The sequence below is a fragment of the Sander lucioperca genome, chromosome 6 (genome assembly GCF_008315115.2).
Source record: "Sander lucioperca isolate FBNREF2018 chromosome 6, SLUC_FBN_1.2, whole genome shotgun sequence".
NCBI classification, from domain to species: Eukaryota; Metazoa; Chordata; class Actinopteri; order Perciformes; family Percidae; genus Sander; species Sander lucioperca.
The window spans coordinates 5755383-5776729 of record NC_050178.1 but is presented as its reverse complement, the minus strand read 5'-3'; the positions used below and the strand labels follow the sequence as shown (position 1 = coordinate 5776729).

Genomic DNA, 21347 nt, shown 5'->3' with positions numbered 1-21347 from the left:
TGATGAAATGCGCGTCACCGACGTCGCGAAGGCGGTGCTTTTCCCTCCCTCCTCTTTACTCCCGTGGATCGGAAGTATTACAGGCGGGCTTTCGTCGCTTTTTTTGAAATACACTTCTTTTAAAAAGACCTGGTAGTACCATATACGTTCATATATGTAATATATAAATCAAAATAACAATTGGTGACATCTGCTAACCGATTTAAAGTAAAACGAGGGCCTGCTTCCCCTCAGACTGACCGAGGCCATCATGAAGCTGACGGACAATGTGCTGCGGAGCTTTAGAGTTGCTAAGGTGTTTCGAGAAAACTCAGACAAAATTAATTGTTTCGATTTCAGTTCGAATGGAGAAACAATTATTTCCAGCAGCGACGACGATTCCTTAGTCTTGTACGACTGCCAAGAGGGAAAGTAAGAGCGGTTTCTGTTCATTTTGCTCTATTGTTTTTGACGTTAGCTAACGTTACTTGCTATGCTAGCTAGCGAGGCCTGCTGCACTGCGATAATGCTCAGCAGCGATTGTATGAGATGTAAAATGTCTTCTTCTTGCAACATTATCGTTAACTCGGTCCGTTTTGTAGCCATCGTGTTAGAAATAACGTTAGACCTTAATCTATGTGTTAATAGGCTAGTAATTGTTAGGTAACGTCATGTTCGAGTTGATTTAAAAAAAAAAAATTAAAAAAAAAACCTTGCAGGGGTGGAACAGTGCTGCTACCAACTCGTCAATATCTATTGATCCATCAATGATTTTGAGTAATAGTCTAACATAAATTGTACTGAGAGGATGTGTGTGAATGTGAACATTTGCTGCTTTTCTTATGTAATGGTAAATTGTATATCTCTAGGGTTTTTATGGTGGACAAAACAAGCAATTTGAAATTGTGACAGACATTTTGCACTCTTTTCTGACATTTTATAGACCAAACAATGAATCTATGAATAAGAAAAAGTAACCAATAATGAGCACAATTGCTAGTTGCAGCCAGAATTGATCTGATGTACAGGTTAAAATCGCAAACTCTTATCAGTAAATGGTTTTAAAGCAGTGTCTTACTAGCAGTCAAAGACATCTTTCAGTAGTGAAAACATAAAGATTTTAAACAAAGAAAAAGCAATTATCTGATCATTTGAGGCTGATGTGTTCAGTAATTTTGTGAATGATGAGTAATAGGGAAATAGGCTAATTATAAAAATACAACTAGATTGTTTGTCTGTACAGATTAATATCATTCAGAGATTCAAATGCTCTTTTTTTCCCCTCTCGTAATCTGATATATGGCAGACCTAAGAGGACTCTCTACAGCAAAAAGTATGGAGTGGATCTGATCAGGTACACACATGCTGCAAACACTGTGGTCTACAGTTCCAACAAAATCGATGGTATGTTGATGCACAAATACTTGTTGGTAGTTTTTGTTTGGTAGCATGAATACGTTTCAGGTTGTGTCCAATATGGCATTGTTGATATATCGCAGAATGAAGAATTCATCTACGACTTAGATATCCCAGTGTTTATTGGCCTGTTATGAAAATGTGATTTGTGGTCATTAATAATGGGGAAAGTCATTAATACTGGGACTTTAGCGCCATAGAAGTAGAAACATTTGTTGTGCATTTCACTCAGCTAGTCGATCATATGCATCCAGAGAAGTGAATTTATTTCACTGTGATGCAGGAGAAGACAACATTTAAATCATATCACAATATTTACGATTATCTGAATTGTAAACATTATCTTGCCTTGACATATTAGTTCTATCTACAGTATAAGCTGTAGGGTACAGTGTTTTACTAATTGAACTGTAGTTGATGTATACATGATCCCTATGGACAGCTGCTGAATCGCGGGACACTCTACTCACTTTGGTCTGAGGTAGTTGTTTGTACAGTTTGAGGGTCTGTGATTCTGCCCCATACAGGAGCTAACTGTACAAGTGACTGCCTTGCCCACGGTTGAGTCAACTCATCACACCTGCCTGTAATCAACTTCATGTTTGGTTGCCAGCTTGTTTCTTGCTGTTGCTGGCCATGTTTCGTGTATAATTTGGTCATTTTGTTATTGTGTTATTCTTTAAGATACTATCCGGTACCTGTCCCTTCATGACAACAAATACATCCGCTACTTTCCTGGGCATAACAAAAGGTGAGGACTGGATTTATGCTGGTCTGTGTGTACCTTGATTTGATGTAAAGTAGAGTGCTGAGTTGGAAGTTGCTCTGTTCTCATGTTTTCCTCCTCTTCCTTTTTTAATGTGTGACCAGAGTGACGTCTCTCTCCATGTCTCCTGTGGACGACACATTTATATCTGGCTCATTAGATAAAACAATCAGATTGTGGGATTTGCGGTCACCTAACTGTCAGGTGAGTCTCCCTTTTTTTGTAATTTGGTGACCATCCAATGGTGTTGCCGTAAAATTAAAATGTACACGAGGGATATAGCTGATATTGACCTTCTCTTGTCATGTGTCAATTTTAGGGTTTGATGCACCTGCAGGGGAAGCCGGTGTGCTCTTTTGATCCAGAGGGTCTAATATTTGCTGCAGGAATTAATTCAGAGATGGTTAAACTTTATGATCTGCGGTCGTTTGACAAGGTAAGAAGTGTTTGTGTGTGAGAGACCCTTCATGAGGTGTTAGTCTAATATTTGAAAGAAATAGCTTTGATTTAATAGGAGCAACAATATTCATGGCGCATCTCGTCAACAGGGTCCTTTTGCAACCTTCAAGCTTCAGTATGACCGGACGTGTGAGTGGACAGGACTCAAGTTTAGCAATGATGGAAAACTCATTCTTCTTTCTACTAATGGTGGAGCCCTTCGTGTCTTAGATGCTTTTAAGGGTGCCGTGTTACATTCCTTTGGGGTAAGAGTCGACTCATCGACACGCACAATGTGTGAAAATTCACATCTAAATCGCACAGGACAGTGTCGCAGTGAAAATTCCAAACGTTTGTAAAAACCCTCACACAGTCAAATCACACCCATTCAATAACACATGAGTTTTCAAATTCTTCTTTCCTTTTTTTTTATGAGGATCTGAAAACGTACCAACAAACTGTTTACTGTTGCAGTACTAATGTGCACAAAATAGTTTCTCATGGATGCTGTTATTCATTCAACCACAGGGCTACAACAACAATAAATGTGTAACACTGGAGGCATCATTCACCCCGGATTCTCAGTTTGTTATGATCGGTAAGTTAAGATCCCGTTTTTTTCTCTTTTTCTCTCTCTGTGTTGGAAATGGATTCATACATTATTTCATTTTTTAAGGAGCTTTATCACAACCATAAAAAGCCCTAAATCAATTGATTTTGAATTCTACTAAAGCCATACATAGACAAACAAATAATAGGAATAGCTTAGGAAAGTACAAAAATCTGTTCCTAAATCCTAGTGATGCTGCAGAGGAAACATTTTGCATAATAATACAACAAGATCTCTGCTCTGCTCAGTGATGTTGCAGAAGGCCGATATATGAAATGTCTCACAAACACCATTATTTTGACAAATAAAGGTGTTTTCTTCACAGACTTGATCGTCATAACAGTAGTGCTGGTCATGTTTTCAACATGTTTTTGTTCATATATTTCAGGCTCTGAAGATGGAAAAATCCACGTGTGGAATGCAGAGAGCGGTATGAAGGTGGCTTTATTAGATGGGAAGCACACGGGACCAATTACCTGTCTGCAGTTCAACCCCAAGTTCATGACGTTTGCGAGTGCCTGCTCCAACATGGTGAGTGGGGGGCTAAAAGCATTACTGAAGCAGATTTCTAAATGATTTCTTTGGAAGCTGCATTAGGTAGTAAATATGTCGTCTAATGGCGTTTTTCCATTACATAGTACCTGCTCACCTCGACTCCACTCGCCTTTTTTGGTTTTCCATTACGAAAAAAAAGTCCCTGGTACCTGCTAACGGGTACTTTTTTTAGTACCACCTCCGTCGAGGTTCCGAGCGAGCTGAGCCGATACCAAAAGGTGACGTGAAAGCGACAGACGGGGGTGTCCTGATCAAACCCGCCATTTTTAAATAGTTTAGCCAGCTGTGGGTTTTTTTTGTTTTGTTTTTTTTTTGCTGCCTCCAGCTTCATTTGAAACAAAATGTGTCTTCTGGCTGTGGCAACAACACACCTTCGACGTTCTGTGTGTGTCGCGTTAGGTCACGGCAGTTTACTACGGCGCCGCTATGACGATCAGCCAAGCTCGCCTCACGCGTGTGGCGATACTAAATCTGCAATGGAAAAAGGAGGACGGGGCACCGCGGTCGAGCCGAGTAGAGCTGGTACTAGCGGTGGAAAAACGCCATAAGTTGTTTTGGGGGAATTTGGTACCAATAACTTGTTTGTGAAATGTGATGACACTAAACTGAGCATTTCATGGACTTAATCTTCTAAGTCACATAATTACATTTTTATTGTGGTTTTTGTAACACTCTTGATGACTCCAATCTAAAACTGTATGTGCGGGATACAACTGTGCGAAAGTGAGCTTGTCATGTCGTTCAGGCGGGTGGCCGGTGAGCTCAGTTGGTAGAGCAGGCGCACATATATAGAGGTTTATTCCTCGATGCAGAAGGTCCAGGGTTCGAGTCCAACCTGTGACGGTTTTCCTGCATGTCTCTTCCCCTCCCTCTCTCCCCTTTCATGTCTGAGCTGTCCTATCATTAAAGGTGGAAATGCCCATAAAAAATCTTTAAAAAATAAAATAAAAAAAATCAGGCGGAAAAAATGCAAAGCAAGACGACGATATAAATTAGATATATGTATTTCTTTTAGTTTAAAAAAAAAAAAAAAAAAAACGGCGAAACTTCACCTTTTTAAGGGCTACACATGCACACAAAAACCTCAGCAAACACAAAATGGTTCTTAAGTGATGAGACATTTTGAATGCTTTATCTTTCAGGCATTCTGGCTCCCGACCATCGATGACTGATTGCGACAAAGTGAAGGCAAGGCTTCTGTTGAAGGCCAAAGTCAAAGTGAGCAGCAGGGGTCAGCACAGCCAGCTCATTGTAAATTACACAGGAAGCGTTAAATTCAAATTGTACATAAGTAGTTTGCAAAAATGGATCATTTGTCTATTCTTTTTTATATTTCTATTTAACATTAAACTGTTTCTTTGTAAGATGTTTGTTTTGTCAACTTATTATTGTTTTGTGGTTTGTGAACATGCATATTACACAAGTCATGGAGAGATCCAGTGTGGCCAGAAAAATGTATCTGATTCAGCCATTGGTTTTTATTTTTCATGAATAATCCTAATTCACCTTTTATCAGTTTAGAAAGTCAGTTTAAATGGCCGAAACCTTAAGATGATATAGTGAACTTTATATAGCATATTTGCAATATAGATCACATTTATATAACACTTTTGAAAGTACAAATTATTTTTAGGGTTATTACCCAGGAGAATATTGACAGTTTTGTATCTAGTTTATGACTTTTTTTTTTTTTTTTTTTTTTTTTATAAATCTTTCCTATGAGTTTTAGTTGTCGGTGTAATATCCATTTTCAGGTTGAATTTCGAGTTTAAATTATTGTATAATTTTAAAGCTGAAGTTATTAGGAACCTTAAATATAGTAGTCTTCAATCTGTGGACCTGAGATTGGGAAAATGCTGTCACCATGTCCAGGTGATTTGTGACGGCAAAAACATCTTACACAATCTGTTGACCATCACGGTTGTCATGTGTCGCGTAAGTTGAGATTGACAAAGTTCAATATGTTGGGTAACCTTTCCAAAACAATATGCACCTTTTTTTTAAATAAGATATATAATTATATTTGCATTTTTTTTCCCAACCTTAGCCCAGATCATTGTGATTTATAATTCATAAACTGCCAGATATTGGGGTTTTTGCTCAAACAACATACATCTGATGAGAAGATGAGAGCAGTCCATTAATGTGTGTTAATAGTGAAACAATAGTGCAGTGGTGTGACTGCCCCAGAGATATTATAAATACCACCCTACTAGTAGCTTGCTCATTAACTGATTTGAATTGTTCTTGGGACAGAAGTTGATAATTAGTTTTGCAGGTCAAGGTCTCTTCCTCCAGGTCCTGGTGTGTGGTGGGGGTGTCACAGGCCAGTACCCAGGGCTGGACAGTCTAAATTTGGGAGAGGTGATCAGGTTCCCTGTCTGTGTGCACATGATACTGTCCTAGTTACTTTAGCGATGCCCCTTTTCACACTGTCACACACTCTCAACGAGTCCAGACGCACTCGACGATCGTCTTTTTCAGCAGTCAGAACTCTACTGAGTCACATCATCTGAAGTAAAGGACGTTTTTTTTCAACAGGCTCCTCTGTTTGGACTTAAGTGTCTCTTGACTGGACTGAATATTTGGGCCTGGTGCAGTGGAGCTCCAATCCTGTGTGGCTTTTTCCTCTGTCTCTTATCACCCCTGCTACAGTGCTTGGCGGGAGGAAGAGACTGCTGACCCGCCATGTTTCTTGCACTAGTGGTGACGCCAGAGCTGAGGGAGTTCCTGGCCAGGGCAAGAGGTGGAGCAATGCGCCTTATCAAGGTGCGCATCCAAGACGGTGAGTGACCCAGGATGGTGTACAGTGGAGCAGTCAAACATAGGGATGAGTCAGCCCTCAGTGGGATGTAAGATATAAATCATCCATGATATATGTTTTGTGTATCACAGTGTGTTTTTAAAGTACTTGTTTAATTTCTAGCTTATGGTAGGTGGATTGCTTTAAATCTGAGAAAATATCTCACACCATCTGTTGGGCAACTTTCCAGACCATGTCACATTACAAATTGACTCAACAAATCAGTGTCATCTTGGAAAACAAGTTCTTAATACAAGGAAGAATTCTCAGACGGGTTTCAAACGTTTTTGGTTTGTGACCCCTTTAAAATGTCTACTTGTGACCACTAATCACACACGGTCTTTGTGGACATGAGTTGTGAACAGTTCAATCAAAGAGCATTTCTTCCTTTTTTGACTGTTTCATTTGAAAGATTTTTAGAGGTGAAAGTATTCAGTATTGTGTAAGAGCAATATGTATGAATAGTTTTCCTTTCTTTCAATAAGTTGATTAAGAAGATTTTTAAGTGTTTTTGGTGGCTCAAGAAGCAAGTCATGTCCTTTTTTAATGAGCTGCAAACTTTGTTCTTAACCTATGATGACGATAATTATCGTGGTAGGAATAATAAAATGCAAGATTATCCGATGATATAAGATTATGCTTTTTTAAAATTAGTTTTACATCATCAGCCCTCTAAAATGTATTCACATGACTAGAAATCACTTCAATTTAGTTTGTGCCTCGTGTATTTACCATTACATTCGAGTCTCAGAGGTTTTTGTGAGAAATTAACTAACGGTGATCTTTAAAAACAAAAAATCACACAAGGTTGTTTAACTCTTCTAACCATGTGATTTGCTGCTCAATATAACATATTTTTAATGTTTTTCTTCATGCAGGTAGCTGGAAATGACATCCTTACTTGTTTTTGTACGATACACAAAATAATACAATGTAAACAGTATAGACTAATATAACTGTACAATTTTTGAAATTTGGTTTCACACTTTTAGAAAGCCTACGTGTTATATCTGGCTATTATCTTTGGGTTGAACTTCTTTGTTGTCGTGCAGCAAACACAATATTTGGTCATCCAGATAGAGAGAAAGATTGTGGTAATATCTTCAGAACAGCAGTAAGTGTTGCTGGCAATCGATACTTGGCTCTGTGACTCGAGTATATTTGGCAATACATGAGAGGCACAAACTGGGGCCTAATTGAAGAATAATTTTCAATTCTCAGATTGTTTTCATGCGAGAAAAAGAATTACGTCATCACAAGTAGACGTGGCTTCGTATTAAGGGGTTACAAACCAAAAATAACGTTGCTTAACCACTGCTACAGACCATCTAACTTCTATAAATAGAGGACAGCTGTGTGAGAACAGACATCCAGTGTGTCAGCTGAGCAGTCTGGGAAAAATGGTCAGTGAGGCAATAGGTCTCTAGGTAGCAGATTATGGAGATGGATTGATATGTTCATGAGGTGTTTATATCTTGTTTTGCTATCTGACGCTGTAATCGGATTCATGACAGATGCATTCTTGGGCTATCTTTGTGGATTGTGCCTACCATATAAAATATTGGAAGTATTGATGTCAACAGAGAAGAGTTTGCTGCTACAAAGACCGGCCATCTCACAGCAGAAAGAGTGTCAGGCCGGTTTTACTTCCTTACTAAAGCACTGATCTTTCCGGGCGTCACTCGGCTATTTCAAGCAACATGTGACGTGACACGGTTGCTTGCTGCTGCCCGGTGACACTCATGTTCATTCCAATGTCAAAAGAGAAACAAGATCATTCTGGTCGATTCCATCACCGCTGGCTTTGGTATGCCACTTAGTTTCCTATCAGCAAACTGTCCTCTGATAGCTTACAGTATGATTTAAACATTTTTTAGTATTAAACTGGAAGGAAAAAAGACAGAAGTGAGTCATTTACATACGGATTAATACTAACATGGACCTATAAAGACAGGGACTAAGAGAGAATAGCTAATGGAAAGTATGTGTGGGTGCAGACCTGGAATGTGTTGTGTCTCAGAATAGCAACAAGCCCCAAGAGATGGTCAGGAAATCCCCTGCACCTCACAAGGCCATCAGACTTTAGCCATATGTTTTGTGATTTCCAAGCTATAAGAGTTTTGATTTACATTGTTAGGTTTTGTCAACTCCTTTGGGAGATGTAACCTCATTTCAAGTCAGTCAGAAAGACTCCGAGATTAGTCTTTGCATTCTTTCACAGCACATGGAGCAAACGGAGAGACCCCATGAACTCTAAGTTGGGGTTTTCAGACTGACATTATGAGTTTACACATGAAGTTGTGACTGATGAGACTGTGTTGGTGGTTGACCATGGAGCTGAAACAATTAATCAATCAGTTGGTAAATATTCTCGGAATCAATCAAAAAGGCCAACATTTTTCAGGTTCTAGCTTCTCAAATGTGAAGCTTGGACTTAAGAAAACTCATTTTTCAAGATTATATATCTTATATATATCGATACATATATATATATTTATACTAACGTTGTTTGTATTGTACTTGAATATGATGAATACTATGAATACTGTACTTAAAATGTAGAGAGACTTGGTAGACATCATGTATAGGGTCAAAAAGTGTCCAAAAGTTTAAAATAAGACAAAATCAGTATGACTTCACTTTAGCAAAAAGGAGTAAAAATTTGTAGCACATTCGCATTTAAAAAATAAAATAATTTAGTCAACAGATATAAAAATGTAATAGAGTTAGGAATATGGAGAGTAAAGTTTTGACTGATAAGTTGTGTATTGTATAAATGATTGCCTCAATAAGCAATAATACTCCTACGTGTAAATCATTATTGCTTGACTGTGGACTATAGTCCAACTTCTACTGTACATGTCAATGTGCTCTGCAAAGGGCATGCTACATATAGGGACGGTGAGGTATGTAATGAGTAGTGGTCTGGTTTTCAGAGCAGCTGGTGCTAGGGTCCTTCAGAGAGCCGGAAAAGAGCTGGGACCAGGATTATGATCACTTCTTGCTTCCTCTCCTCAACGACCAGGAGCCCTGCTACATCCTATACCGTCTTGACTCCCAGAATGCACAGGGCTACGAGTGGATCTTCATATCGTGGTCTCCTGATCAGTCTCCAGTATGTTGTACCATATATTCTTCATTCTGCACCACATACTAAAGCTACATACACACATATTTCTGAAATGTGATCAAAAGGATGGTCAAAATCAAATAGCATCTTTCATAAGACCCCACCTGCACCGGTGAGTGCCTGCGTCTTTCAAACCCCACACCCCCAGTTTGCAAAATACTTGTAGCACAATCTAAGATAACTGATGACATCATCAGGGTTATGATGTCATCAGGGTTACGGGTGAAATCAGTGGAGTGCCCCCTTTAAAACCAGTCTTGTTTTTAGATCGGTGACCATACTTAATTAAACCTTTCTGTTCTGTTTTCAAGGTGTTTACAAGTGGTGGAATATAACTTAGTACATTTACTCAAGTACTGTACTTTGAAATACTTGTATTTTACTTGAGTTTTTCCATTTCATGCTACTTTATACTTCTACTTCACTACATTTTGGAAGCAAATATTGCACTTTTTACTCCACTATATTTATTTAATAGCTGTAGTTATTTTGCAGATTCAGATTATTATCAGTCAATCAATCAATCAATTTATTATTTGTCCCAGTGGAAAATTTGTGTTTTTAATACAAAATATAAATCAACTAATAAATTATGACCTATTATTTTAGATGCCCAGTAGTATATAAAGTAATTTAAATGAGCTCCATCTATACCAGCTGCAACATTAAAGTGATGTACACATTAATGCATCTCTAATTATAATCCAGTAATATAATGTATATAATTCTGAAATGCTCCATTTCGCATAATAAGTGCTTTTATTTTTGTTATTTTAATGCTAAAACTTTTGTACTTTTACTAGAGTAAGATTTTGAATACAGGACCTTATTACTTGTAACTGGGTATTTTTACACACTGCTACTTTACTTAAGTAAAAGATCTGATATTTCTTCCACCACTGGGTGTTTCTAAGAATTGTAGCAATTCCTTCTTGAATATATTCAATCTTTACTGAAAAGCATTTCCACCTGACAGCAACATATATACAAACAGTACACTGTATATACATATTTACCATATTACCCTCTGATGGATGCAGGTGAAACAAAAGATGTTGTATGCTGCCACCCGTGCCACAGTGAAGAAAGAGTTTGGCGGTGGCCATGTGAAGTATGAGATGTTTGGCACAGCTGAGGTCAGAAATATTCCGATTCATTTAATTTACTATGACAGTTGCTGTAATGACATGTTTTAGAGGTGTTTGTCCTGTGCTGCCTGTAAAGGGCCTCTTATTTTGCTTGCAACACTAGGAGGACGTCTGTTTGCTGGGCTACCAGCATCATGTGTCATCCTGCTCAGGTCCTGCTCCGCTCACATTAGCCGAGCAGGAGCTCCAGAGGATCAAAATCACAGAGGTGAGAGGTCAAACTGCCTCACAAGTGTTGTCATCATTGCATCTGCCAAAGTCTGCTTGTGTCTGTAATATAATTTTACTTTGGAAATTTAACTTCTTTTGTAATTTTCTTTTCAGGGTCGGGTTAAACAGGTATGTTGATGCATCATTTGATCGATTCGATCGAGGTGAATGGGCAAAGGCAAATAACATTACATATATTGGTTGTAATGAGTGACAGTACAGAGTGTAAATCTATATTATACCATAAAACACTTTCTAGATCTTAGTTTTGAGGCTTGAAAAAATAGTCAAGGTGTGTGTGTGTGTGTGTGTGTGTGTGTGTGTGTGATTGCTGCCCCCTGCAGGTGAAGACAGAGATCAGTGTGGAGAGTAAGCAGCAGACACTTCAGGGCCTCACTTTCCCACTGCAGGAGACAGCCAAAAGAGCCCTGCAGCAACTTGCCCAAAAACGCATCAACTACATACAACTGGTGAGTTGATATAAGTGTGACCGGTTAATGGAAAAAAAAAAATAATCAGGAGCAGTTTGGTGTCAGTGTTGATATATTGAACTTCTGATGTTTTACTTGGAGAGAAACACTTCTGGTGTACTGTGCATTATTACTGTGTTTCAGAGGTTGGATGTAGAGAAGGAGACAATCGAGCTGGTCCATTCAAACCCGACAGAAACTCGTGAATTGCCCCGCAGAGTTCCCAAAGACACTCCCAGATACCACTTCTTCCTTTACAAACACTCCCACGAAGGAGACTACCTGGAATCTGTCGGTATATGTCACTGAGAGAGAGAGAGAGAGAGAGAGAGAGAGAGAGAGAGAGAGAGAGAGAGAAATCGTTTTGGCTAGTGACCCCTTGAAATTTAGCAATAGTTACTTGTGTCTGTTTGTCATCACCGAAAATGGCCTTGTTGTGGACGGGCTGTGAGCAGTTCCAAATATTGATTTTCCTTATCTCATTGTTTCATTTCAAGAATTTGTATAGGCCCATAGAAGTGAGAGTATGCAGTATTTCACAGAGAAAAAATATTTTTTATGTAACAGAAATATATATATTTGTCTGTTTTTTTACTCCTTTAATCATGTAGTCAACCTCCAGATCAATCTTGGGACCCTTTTTGGGAGTTTTTTTCCCAGGTTTAAAACCACTGATCTACATCAACATATGCCAACATTTACTTATAATTCTCATAAATTGACTTCTTCTCTTTACCTGTCTGCAGTGTTCATATACTCCATGCCAGGATACAGCTGTAGCATTAAGGAGCGGATGTTATATTCCAGCTGCAAGAGTCGACTACTGGAGGGCGTGGAGAAAGATTACTATTTAGAAATTGCTAAAAAGGTAACATATGGATAGAGGGATAGAAAATGATATAACACAGTTTCAGCCAGGGTTGTAGCTACTAGTTATTTTTACACATTGTCAGTATTTTAGAGGCATATTTCTGTGTTTGTAGACTCAATATATTTACATTTGACTACTTTTGAACCTATACAAAAATAAATAAATAAAGGATAATTTGTGTTTCAGCCCTGGTTCTATATGCACAACCTCAAGCTGACTAATAAATGTGATTTATGTTCAGCGTAAAAATTTGGAGTACTATGTTTCATTCACCTGCATGCTTATTTCCTTTTTTTGCATCTATGTGCAGTTGGAGATTGATAACGGAGATGAACTGACTGAGGAGTTTCTGTATGACGAGGTCCATCCCAAGCAGCACGCTCACAAACAGGCCTTCGCTAAGCCCCGCGGCCCAGCAGGAAAAAGGGGACACAAGCGCCTCATTAAGGGGGCAGGAGAGACCATACAGGACAGCTAGAGGTGGACACATTTCTCCCATAGTCAAGTCTGCAGATCCAGCCCTTCCCATTTCCCCAGACCCACTAACACCTTGTCAGGTCCACAGGAACGAGCACATTGATGGATTTCATCTGCTGTTTGTGTACTGAAACACTTGTGCTATGTAACTAATTTGTTTTTGATGAAAATATGCTGATAAATGATCTGTGTCCCCCAAAAGCAGACATAAAGACATAACACATCAAAGTAAACATAACAAAAATCACTCATGTTTATTGATAACTTCCTACATAAAAAAGGCTAAAAGCCAGACAGATGGCCTTGTTATTGTGAAGCTAATCTGTCTGGTTCTTCCATACTTAGTATTAGATCTGCAGTTTACAATATAATAGACTTGTAATGAATTGTAAATGCTTAGTCAGTTTCAGTTATCATGTCTGGCCTTCACTACAAGTTTTGTATTAACAATGTTTGTAAGACAATATAAAAGGAAATTCCAAATAAATGTTTTTACTGTGGTATTAGACCTTCTTGGTACAGATATGTGTATTTTTATTCAGCATGCAATGTTAAATGCATGGAAATGCATCCTGCTACACATCTGTAAATATTGTACATGGTTAGGATGGACTTGTTTGTGGCCTGTTATTTTGAGATAAACATGGGATAATTAAATTTCCCTTTAAATAGGTTTTAAATTAGACCAACAGCTGTAGCCTACATTCAGGCATCCAGACGAGACACCCTCTTGTTACGGCGGTCTGAGAATACAGTACAAATTTGCAACCATGGCTACGTCATCAAACAACAAATCAAGATTCTTCTATACAAAGATCACTTTTCATAACTGGTAACAGCTCTTTTAATGCAGAACCACTTTTCCAAGTTACTTTGGAGGTCATCTCAGCTGTGTAGGTATTGTAAACCTCTTCCACGTTTCTGCAAAGCCTGCAAGGAACTGGACTACAAACTCAAGGTTGCTTTTCAGACTGGTACTAATGGTGTGGCCACACCTTGAGGGGCTGCTTTCTCTTAGTCAGTACAAGGGTCTTGGTTGACTAAGAAATCTTTAGCTAATTAGTTGCATTTCTTATTATTGTGTCATGCTAGCTTGTCGGGAAGGTGGCTAAACAATGCTCCAACATGGCATTGGGTTTTTGTATGGGGTTCCTCAAGGTCTTGGTGTCTTAATGTGGTATTTTGGAGAGATTTTTTGACCATTTTTATCAATTCTTGAGTGATAAAAAATGGTAAAATTGTGCACCAAATCTCTGTAACAAATGGTATCAACCCAAAATTGCTGCAACAACTTATGAGACATAATTGAACATGAAAATGGGCATCATATACTTCCATCATAATGTTCTAAGCCCATGCACACCCTAAACTTTCAACATTTTAATAGGTACATAACCAAAACAATGTTTATGACACAGCAGTGGTGTTTTATTTATTTTTTACAATTTGGATTGTAACATTTATTCCAATATTCAAATCAAATAAAACCCTTAAATCCCCAAAACAGGACACCCAAACCGTCTACTGAAATAGTTCAGGTTGCAGGTTTTACAGATTGCTACAAAGGAGACAAAATCATTTATGACAGTGCTTAACTTATATGGCATATTAGGTGGGAAGCAGCAAGGAAACATGGTTATTTAAAAGTTACCATGTTACAGCTTTAAACCATGTCATGTGTATAAGTCCATTGAAAGCATTTGTGTCGAACCCGTTGATGGAAAATCACAGTGATTCACAATTTATTTAAACATTTCTATTTCCATTTTGCATAACATCTGCAAGAAAAAAAACTTTTCTTAAAGATTAGACAAAAATATTAGAAACATCTCTCAATGTATTGTAGTACACCACCACCTTCAACTGTGACTTCAATATAAATTATAATACATGTAATGTAATTGAATTTACACATTTCCAACAATGTCAACAACAACTAAACATTACAGTATGAAGGTAGAATTTAAAGCAGAGCTGTTGTATTGAATTACAATAGATTGTACAGGTTTACCTGATAAAGTGGACACAGTGTATATGGCTGACATAAAGAGTAAACAGAAGAAAGTTACAGTACGCTGTTAATGTTTGGGGATTGGCCTGGACTACTGTTAGATTCCCGGCCTGAATGATTATCCCATGCCCTGGCAGTTGTCCTGTTCCCTTTGAACAAAGCTCTGCTGATGAATAAGGGTTTTTTTCCCACTTACAAACAATGGAAGGATTTATGTTGCTGATTCCGGGTAATTAAAGTTTTTCTCAGAATCCTCTGGAAAACGCCTTTTCTTTTCTTTATGTTGGGACAACAGTTATTCATTGTGTCCCAAACATCAATCCACTTACCAATTCTTAATACGTTCTGGGTGTGTAGCATGATTACACAGGAAACATTAAGTATAGATATGGTGTTGAGAGGCACTATCGTCCTGTATTCCATTGCATAGTGGAAATTAGAGTTAGACAGCTGACGGTATAGTGTTCCAAAATTTCAGTGTGTGTGTGTATACACACACACACACACACACACACACACACACACACACACACACACACACACACACACACACACACACACACACACACACATTACCAGTCAAAAGTTTGGGGTCACTTAGAAATTTCCATTCCACTCCATTATAGACAGAATACCAGCTGAGATCAGTTGCATTGTTTTTTTTAACCAGGGCAGCAGTTTTCAGATTACATTATATGATTACATAATTGCAAAAGGGTTCCCCAATGTTTTCTCAGTTAGCTTTTTTAAAATGTTCAAATTAGTAAACAGAATGTGCCTTTGGAACATTGGATGAATGGTTGCTGATAATGGGCAATGTAGATATTGCATTAAAGATCAGCCACTTCTTTCTACAACAGTTAACTGCTGCCCTGATTAAAAAAAACAAGCCAACTGATCTCAGCTGGTATTCTGTCTGTAGTGGAGTGGAATGAAAATTTCTAAGTGACCCCAAACTTTTGACCGGTAATACAGTACCCCTCCCTTGACCCAGGCCCCGGGACAAATGACCCAGTGTCCCCTCCCCTGTTGACAGCCCTGTTGGTTGTTATACTGCCTCTGCATTGATACACAACATGTGTTGCTATACCTCAACACAGAGAATAAGAGGCTTTATATAGAGGCTTTACTGAACCAAATAAATGCTGTCTAGTCCACTTACCTTTTCCAGACCTTGCCTTGCAGAGAAAGCAGAAAGTTGTCATAACAAAAATCAGTTAATGTCATGACTGCCTTTGTATGCCTAGTAGCAGGATAGTGTAACAGCAATTATGCAAATCCAAGAATGGAGTTGGTCTTGTAATTTGAAAATAGTATAAAGGAACGCTCCACACACTTAGGTGTGGTGCATTTAATAATAAAGCAAAACATTAAACCTTTTATCGGGGAAAATGTTTTGACATGAGAGAACTCTCAAGGGTTATACTGACATCAAGCAGAGCACACCTGCTTTTTTAATGCAAGAACACATGGGAAATGCACCTCACAACTGTAGTACCCAAAGTCCAAACAAGAGCTGAAACAATTAGTCAATTACTCCATTAGTGCATCGACAGATAATAAATCAGCAACTACTGATAATCGATTGATCATTCAAGAGATTTTTAAAGCAAAAATGGCAAAGAGTTCCCTGGTTCTAGCTTGTCTAATGTGAATATTAACTGCTTTTCTTTATCTTGCATGATAAAAAACTGAATACGTTTGGGTTTAAGACAGTTAATCGGCTAAAACAAGATATCACATTTCTTTGCTATTTTCTAACTTTCTATAGCGCAATCAATTAACAAAGAAAATTATTGATGAATGAAAGTGTAATAAAAATAATCTTTAGCCTTTGTCCAAATGCAAAATAGTCACTCCAAAATGGGAAATGATATAGGCCTATGCTCATCTATAATTAAAAAATAGACTTCAAGGGGAATATAGAGCTAGGAAGATTTATACAGTTCCTTTTTATCTTCAAATTCTTGGTAATTTCCCTGCCTATACCTCGAACAATGTATTACCAAACTAGATAATCTTTTCTGTCCTTGGAGTCTCCTCTTTTTCTGGGAAAACTGCCTTTTCATATTATACACCCCAAGACCAAGTTAAGTTGGAAAGGCTGCCATTGTATCAGGCATTTTAACACATCATTCAAACAATCCTATATGGGGAATGCAATGTATTTAATGTGCTAAATGTAATTGTTGTAAATTATGCATGCTGCCAGTTTGGTCAGGTTTAGCAAAAGAGAAAATCTGGTTACAGAATAATTCATAGAATAAAAGAAAATAAGGGTTACACAAATAATTGTGGTGTACTTTATATCGTCCTGAACCTAAAAAAACATATTTGTTCAACTGCATCCAGCAGGGATAGATAAAAGTCCACAAGACTTCTTAGAAAAAAAGGACATGGATCAGGATTTCTTAGAAAAGGTTGAGATGTCGGGATGAGCAGGCTCTTCTGGCTACAGAATAGTTTCATGTCTTGCTTTCTTTCCTACCACTTGTGTGTGTGTGTGTGTGTGTGTGTGTGTGTGTGTGTGTGTGTGTGTGTGTGTGTGTGTGTGTGTGAGTGTGAGAGAGAGAGAGAGAGGGAGATGGCTCAGACTTTTGTTGGAATAAACATTTTGAGAACTTAAACAATTTTGTGTGAAGCTCCAGCATCATAGGCTAGCCCATTATTCAGCAGCCCTTATTTGGCCTGAATCTAGTAGCTGATGTGGAATTATACTTGATAGATTCTCTATAAAGACATGCCAGAAGAGATTATTGAGCAGAAATATATTTTACATTCTCAACCTCAGACATCTAGCCTATTGGAAACACATGGTTTAACAAATCAAGCCTTATCCAAGCCATGGTTAGAATGTGGAACAAACCGTGAACAAAATGGCTTTTTCTCTGGTCCAACAGTCGAGTTAACCCGTTTTATAGTTTGTCACAGTAACAACTTGCTTTCTCGAGCCTAATTAGGCTACTCCGAGAAACCCTCTCGCCGTTTTTTTCCACCAGGATCGAGGGGAATCTATATTACTGGAAACAGCCTGTGCGCATTCCTATTATCTTTAATGTTGAGGCGGTGAATTCCCAGAAAGAAGGCTCTGTCAGGGCCGCCCGGCGGGGCGGAGTCAAACCCTGCAATTATTCCTGGAAAGCGAATAGGGAGAAGCTGCCGCGCGATTCCTGGGAGCGTGAGCCAGTTCAGCGAAGGCAGGAGCCAGTGGGTAAAAACGGGAGAGAGATAAGTCTCGAAACATAAGCCGAAAAAATTACGGGGCTTGGCACGGTGTTATCCTGAGAAATAAACGTAAAAAACCCCCGCTTTGCTTTTACCAGCAAAAACTGCTAAAGCTGCCTGTCACAGAGCGAGACAACCAACCGGCAGCGGGTGGAGCGGAATGGTAGGCTAGTTGGTGCGGCCGGTGTGACGTCAGAGCCGCCGGTGCTGTTCTCAGAATAGACTTCTAGGAAACGGTAATTTTTAAAAGCCAAGCCTTTACACTCTGTCCTTCGCACATTTGGATCCCACAACACACTCCAACCCGCTGCTACGGAGAATTTTATGTTTTAAATTCAGTTTTTAAATTTTCAACTGAACGTTTAAATCCAGTGTTCATAAACTACAGGACCAGAGTCTTTATGGGTACACGGAGCTCTTTTATAGTCATATCTTACCGATGTTAAAGCTAATTTTCTCGTAAAGGTGTTTTTTTTTTTTTTAAAACAGAGCTCAGTTTCTATATGTTTTCGTTTATTTCTGAAGAAGAAATAGCCTACTGATCGGATCTTAGCCCTGAGGATTCAAGTAATAGCATGATTCTTTGTTTACCAGGGTGAGTCGACTTTTCTTTGTTTCTGCGTTTTCTCTTTTATTGTCTGTGTTAAGAACATATACAAACTAGTTTATCTAAATCTGTATAAGTAATGTAGCTACTCTTTAGTAGCGTTAAGCCATATCTAAAGTCTTTAAATAAGAGTGTTAATTATACATTGTTTTTTTTCCCGACTGCCTCTTACTCAAGTCTGCCAATTCCAAATGCAAAGGCCTGTTAATTATAAAAACTCAGAAACTTCTTTATAGGCTAGTATTAGTAGTAGCCTAATTATACAGCCTACTTTTTTTATTTAAACTTTATTTAACCAAGAAAGGCTTACTGAGTGTCCTGACAAAGATTGCCATCAATAACAGACAAAACTCAAGTTAACACAAAATATGTCACAAAATCAGAATTAAATAAAAATGTGATTCTAAAATCATAAGTACGACTTTGTCAAACAAGCCTATATTACTATTTATATGAAAATTAGGTCAGTTGTTCACAATAGTCATTTATAATTGCATTGGCACAAAATGTACTGAATAAGCCTTGCAGATCAAAATAGTTTGCATTAATTTACTATTGAATCATATTACTCTCAAATGCAACTATACACATGTTCATTGTGTACATGCTAAAAAGAGCAACCAACAATCCCAATAACCTGTCACACATATATAAGATACACACATTATGTGGTATTGTTGTTAAAGTTGTCAGATGGCTAGATTTAGGCTAAACGGGGAACAATTCAATTTCGAGCATTTAGAGCATCAAACGCAAATGCTGTCCAATCTTTTAGTTTAAACTCATAACCAATCAGTTCTCAAACACATTTATACTGCAAGGGTAAGACTGAACAGCTGTGGAATATTGCAGGAGACAGACAGGGGCAAGAACCTGCCTGTGCAAGAAGAAGGGGCATTAGAGAGAGTGGTATGGTGAGGGGGAGAGGCGGGCACAGAGGACAAGGAAGAGCCAGAGAAAGGCAAAGGCACAGAGAAATATCAAATGAGATATAGGCAACAATTTTAGACCATGTAATCAACCATGGCCTAAGTCTTTTTTCTTGCACATATTGTACAGCAGTTCCTGATAATTTTGGTGTTGTATATGTTTTTTTTTGTACAAGCGTTCTTTATATATTTGCAGTTGGCTGGTGTGTACATAAAATGAGAAATAAATGTTTTGTTGAAAGTATAGTGTGCAATGGCTGACATCAATACTATTCAGCGCCTCAATATACAATGTTAACAACTGGGCAATATTACATAGTGGGTAACTTCTATCACACTTTGAGAGTCTGCTGTTATTTGACAAGATGTCTTTTCATTTTGACTGTCTTGGTCAAAGCAATGATAAATGATAAACCTTTTGTTTTGACGGCAATGGTGTATTCATTGATGGATTTACTGTATTTACATTTGAAACAAGTTAATTCACCACGTGGTGTGAGGATTGTACTTAAGAGTTTTGACAATTGTAAGTTTGTTTCAGTAAATGTGCCAAATCGATTGAGAAAAACTAATATGGAAGAGGAATGCCTACTGTAACTGTTTTGTTGTGTGTGTGTTTTTTAAAACATATTTTCCATCTTATTTCCAGTCCCAGAGCTCCTCTGCCCGCAGCTCCATCCACTGAAGCCCCACGGGGCATGCGGGAAGGAACTGTACCTCCTACTCCTTGCCTTCAAAGCACCCCTCCGCTATGGGACCCTACAAAGGACCTGCGGGCGATTGCCAGCAACTTCTGCTATCTGGAAAATTCAGGTACAGTATTAAAATTGTTTCACATTTACAGCCACAAATAAGAGTTTTGGCAGTTTGGCACATTTTATCTTCTGTTCTAAGAGATTTTTTTTTAATTACTTAATTTCAGACTGTTAACTGTAAAATCAAGCAACGTACAGGACAGTAAAAAAGACTGTTTAGACTGTTCAGAGTGACTAATATTTAGGAATCTGTGTGTTTAGAATGGTACTGGGGAGCTGTAACTGCAGCACAGGCCCATGCTGCACTTCAAGAGGCATCTGAAGGAGCTTTTTTGGTACGAGACAGCAGCCACCCTCTGTACATGCTGACCCTCTCGGTCAGGACTGCACGCGGTCCCACCAGTATACGGATCCAGTACAACGGCGCACAGTTTTTGCTTGACTCCAGCTCCCCGGCCCGGCCCAGCCTGTCGTCCTTCCCCAACGTGCCCAGCCTGGTGCAGCACTACATGGGACCAGAGAGGAAAGCAGAGGAGGGTAAGGTGGTGGAGGAGGCCCCTTCAAAACCCTCTCAGCAGACAATTCAGGAGACATCTGTGGTGTTAAAACTGAAGCGGCCTGTGTACAAGCCCCAGGGCCTCCCCTCCTTACAGCACCTCACACGCCTGGTCATTAACAGGCACTCTGACTGCCCCGACCAGCTACCACTCCCGAGGCCTCTGCTGCGTTACATACAGAATTATCCCTTCAAGGTATGAGGGGTCTCTCAAGTCCATCAGTACTTACAGACTTAAAGGAAAAAAAACTGTCAAACAGGTTCTTTGTGCCTGTAAATGACATGGCTGCTCCAGCAGTTGGAGGCCAGTCACGAGTATACTGGGCACAGGGTCATGCTGTTGCATGCTGACGAAAAATGTACAAATTCAGTTAATACTGATGTGCCTGGT

General features: G+C 38.7%; 3 protein-coding genes across 5 annotated transcripts; all 3 read left to right on the top strand.

Annotated features, from left to right (window-relative positions):
* Positions 1–15: 15 nt before the first annotated feature.
* Positions 16–5128, top strand: wdr82 (WD repeat domain 82). 2 transcript variants are annotated; one of them, XM_031301582.2, is made up of 9 exons: positions 18–411; positions 1286–1383; positions 2080–2146; positions 2266–2365; positions 2481–2597; positions 2710–2865; positions 3128–3197; positions 3598–3740; positions 4907–5128. In XM_031301582.2, exons 1-9 carry the CDS (start codon positions 251–253, stop codon positions 4934–4936), a joined length of 942 nt encoding a protein of 313 aa, XP_031157442.1. In that variant the 5' UTR covers positions 18–250; the 3' UTR covers positions 4937–5128. The 2 variants fall into 2 exon arrangements, with proteins under 2 accessions (XP_031157441.1, XP_031157442.1); XM_031301581.2 differs by lacking the exon at positions 4907–5128 and having other exon boundaries at positions 16–411; positions 3598–3800.
* A 980-nt stretch (positions 5129–6108) lies between these two features.
* Positions 6109–13161, top strand: LOC116051287 (twinfilin-2). The gene is made up of 9 exons (XM_036002356.1): positions 6109–6549; positions 9504–9682; positions 10738–10833; positions 10949–11053; positions 11170–11184; positions 11400–11525; positions 11670–11820; positions 12272–12393; positions 12707–13161. The coding sequence occupies exons 1-9, from the start codon at positions 6453–6455 to the stop codon at positions 12872–12874; spliced, it is 1059 nt and encodes a 352-aa protein (XP_035858249.1). The 5' UTR covers positions 6109–6452; the 3' UTR covers positions 12875–13161.
* A 4945-nt stretch (positions 13162–18106) lies between these two features.
* Positions 18107–21265, top strand: cish (cytokine inducible SH2-containing protein). Of its 2 annotated transcripts, none has more exons than XM_036002550.1 (3): positions 18107–18345; positions 20295–20458; positions 20662–21265. In XM_036002550.1, exons 2-3 carry the CDS (start codon positions 20344–20346, stop codon positions 21156–21158), a joined length of 612 nt encoding a protein of 203 aa, XP_035858443.1. In that variant the 5' UTR covers positions 18107–18345; positions 20295–20343; the 3' UTR covers positions 21159–21265. The 2 variants fall into 2 exon arrangements, with proteins under 2 accessions (XP_035858443.1, XP_031157428.1); XM_031301568.2 differs by lacking the exon at positions 18107–18345 and adding an exon at positions 18363–18704.
* The last annotated feature ends 82 nt before the right edge of the window (positions 21266–21347 follow it).

Bases quoted from the DNA above. Each gene is read 5' to 3' on its own strand.
- cish (XM_031301568.2), top strand. From the start codon at position 18,685: ATGATTCTTTGTTTACCAGG. The intron at 18,705-20,294 runs GTGAGTCGACTT...TCTTATTTCCAG, and splicing joins ATGATTCTTTGTTTACCAGG to TCCCAGAGCTCCTCTGCCCG. The intron at 20,459-20,661 runs GTACAGTATTAA...CTGTGTGTTTAG, and splicing joins CTGCTATCTGGAAAATTCAG to AATGGTACTGGGGAGCTGTA.
- LOC116051287 (XM_036002356.1), top strand. From the start codon at position 6,453: ATGTTTCTTGCACTAGTGGTGACGCCAGAGCTGAGGGAGTTCCTGGCC. The intron at 6,550-9,503 runs GTGAGTGACCCA...TCTGGTTTTCAG, and splicing joins CAAGGTGCGCATCCAAGACG to AGCAGCTGGTGCTAGGGTCC. The intron at 11,821-12,271 runs GTATATGTCACT...ACCTGTCTGCAG, and splicing joins AGACTACCTGGAATCTGTCG to TGTTCATATACTCCATGCCA.
- wdr82 (XM_031301581.2), top strand. From the start codon at position 251: ATGAAGCTGACGGACAATGTGCTGCGGAGCTTTAGAGTTGCTAAGGTG. The intron at 412-1,285 runs GTAAGAGCGGTT...GATATATGGCAG, and splicing joins TACGACTGCCAAGAGGGAAA to ACCTAAGAGGACTCTCTACA. The intron at 2,147-2,265 runs GTGAGGACTGGA...ATGTGTGACCAG, and splicing joins TTTCCTGGGCATAACAAAAG to AGTGACGTCTCTCTCCATGT.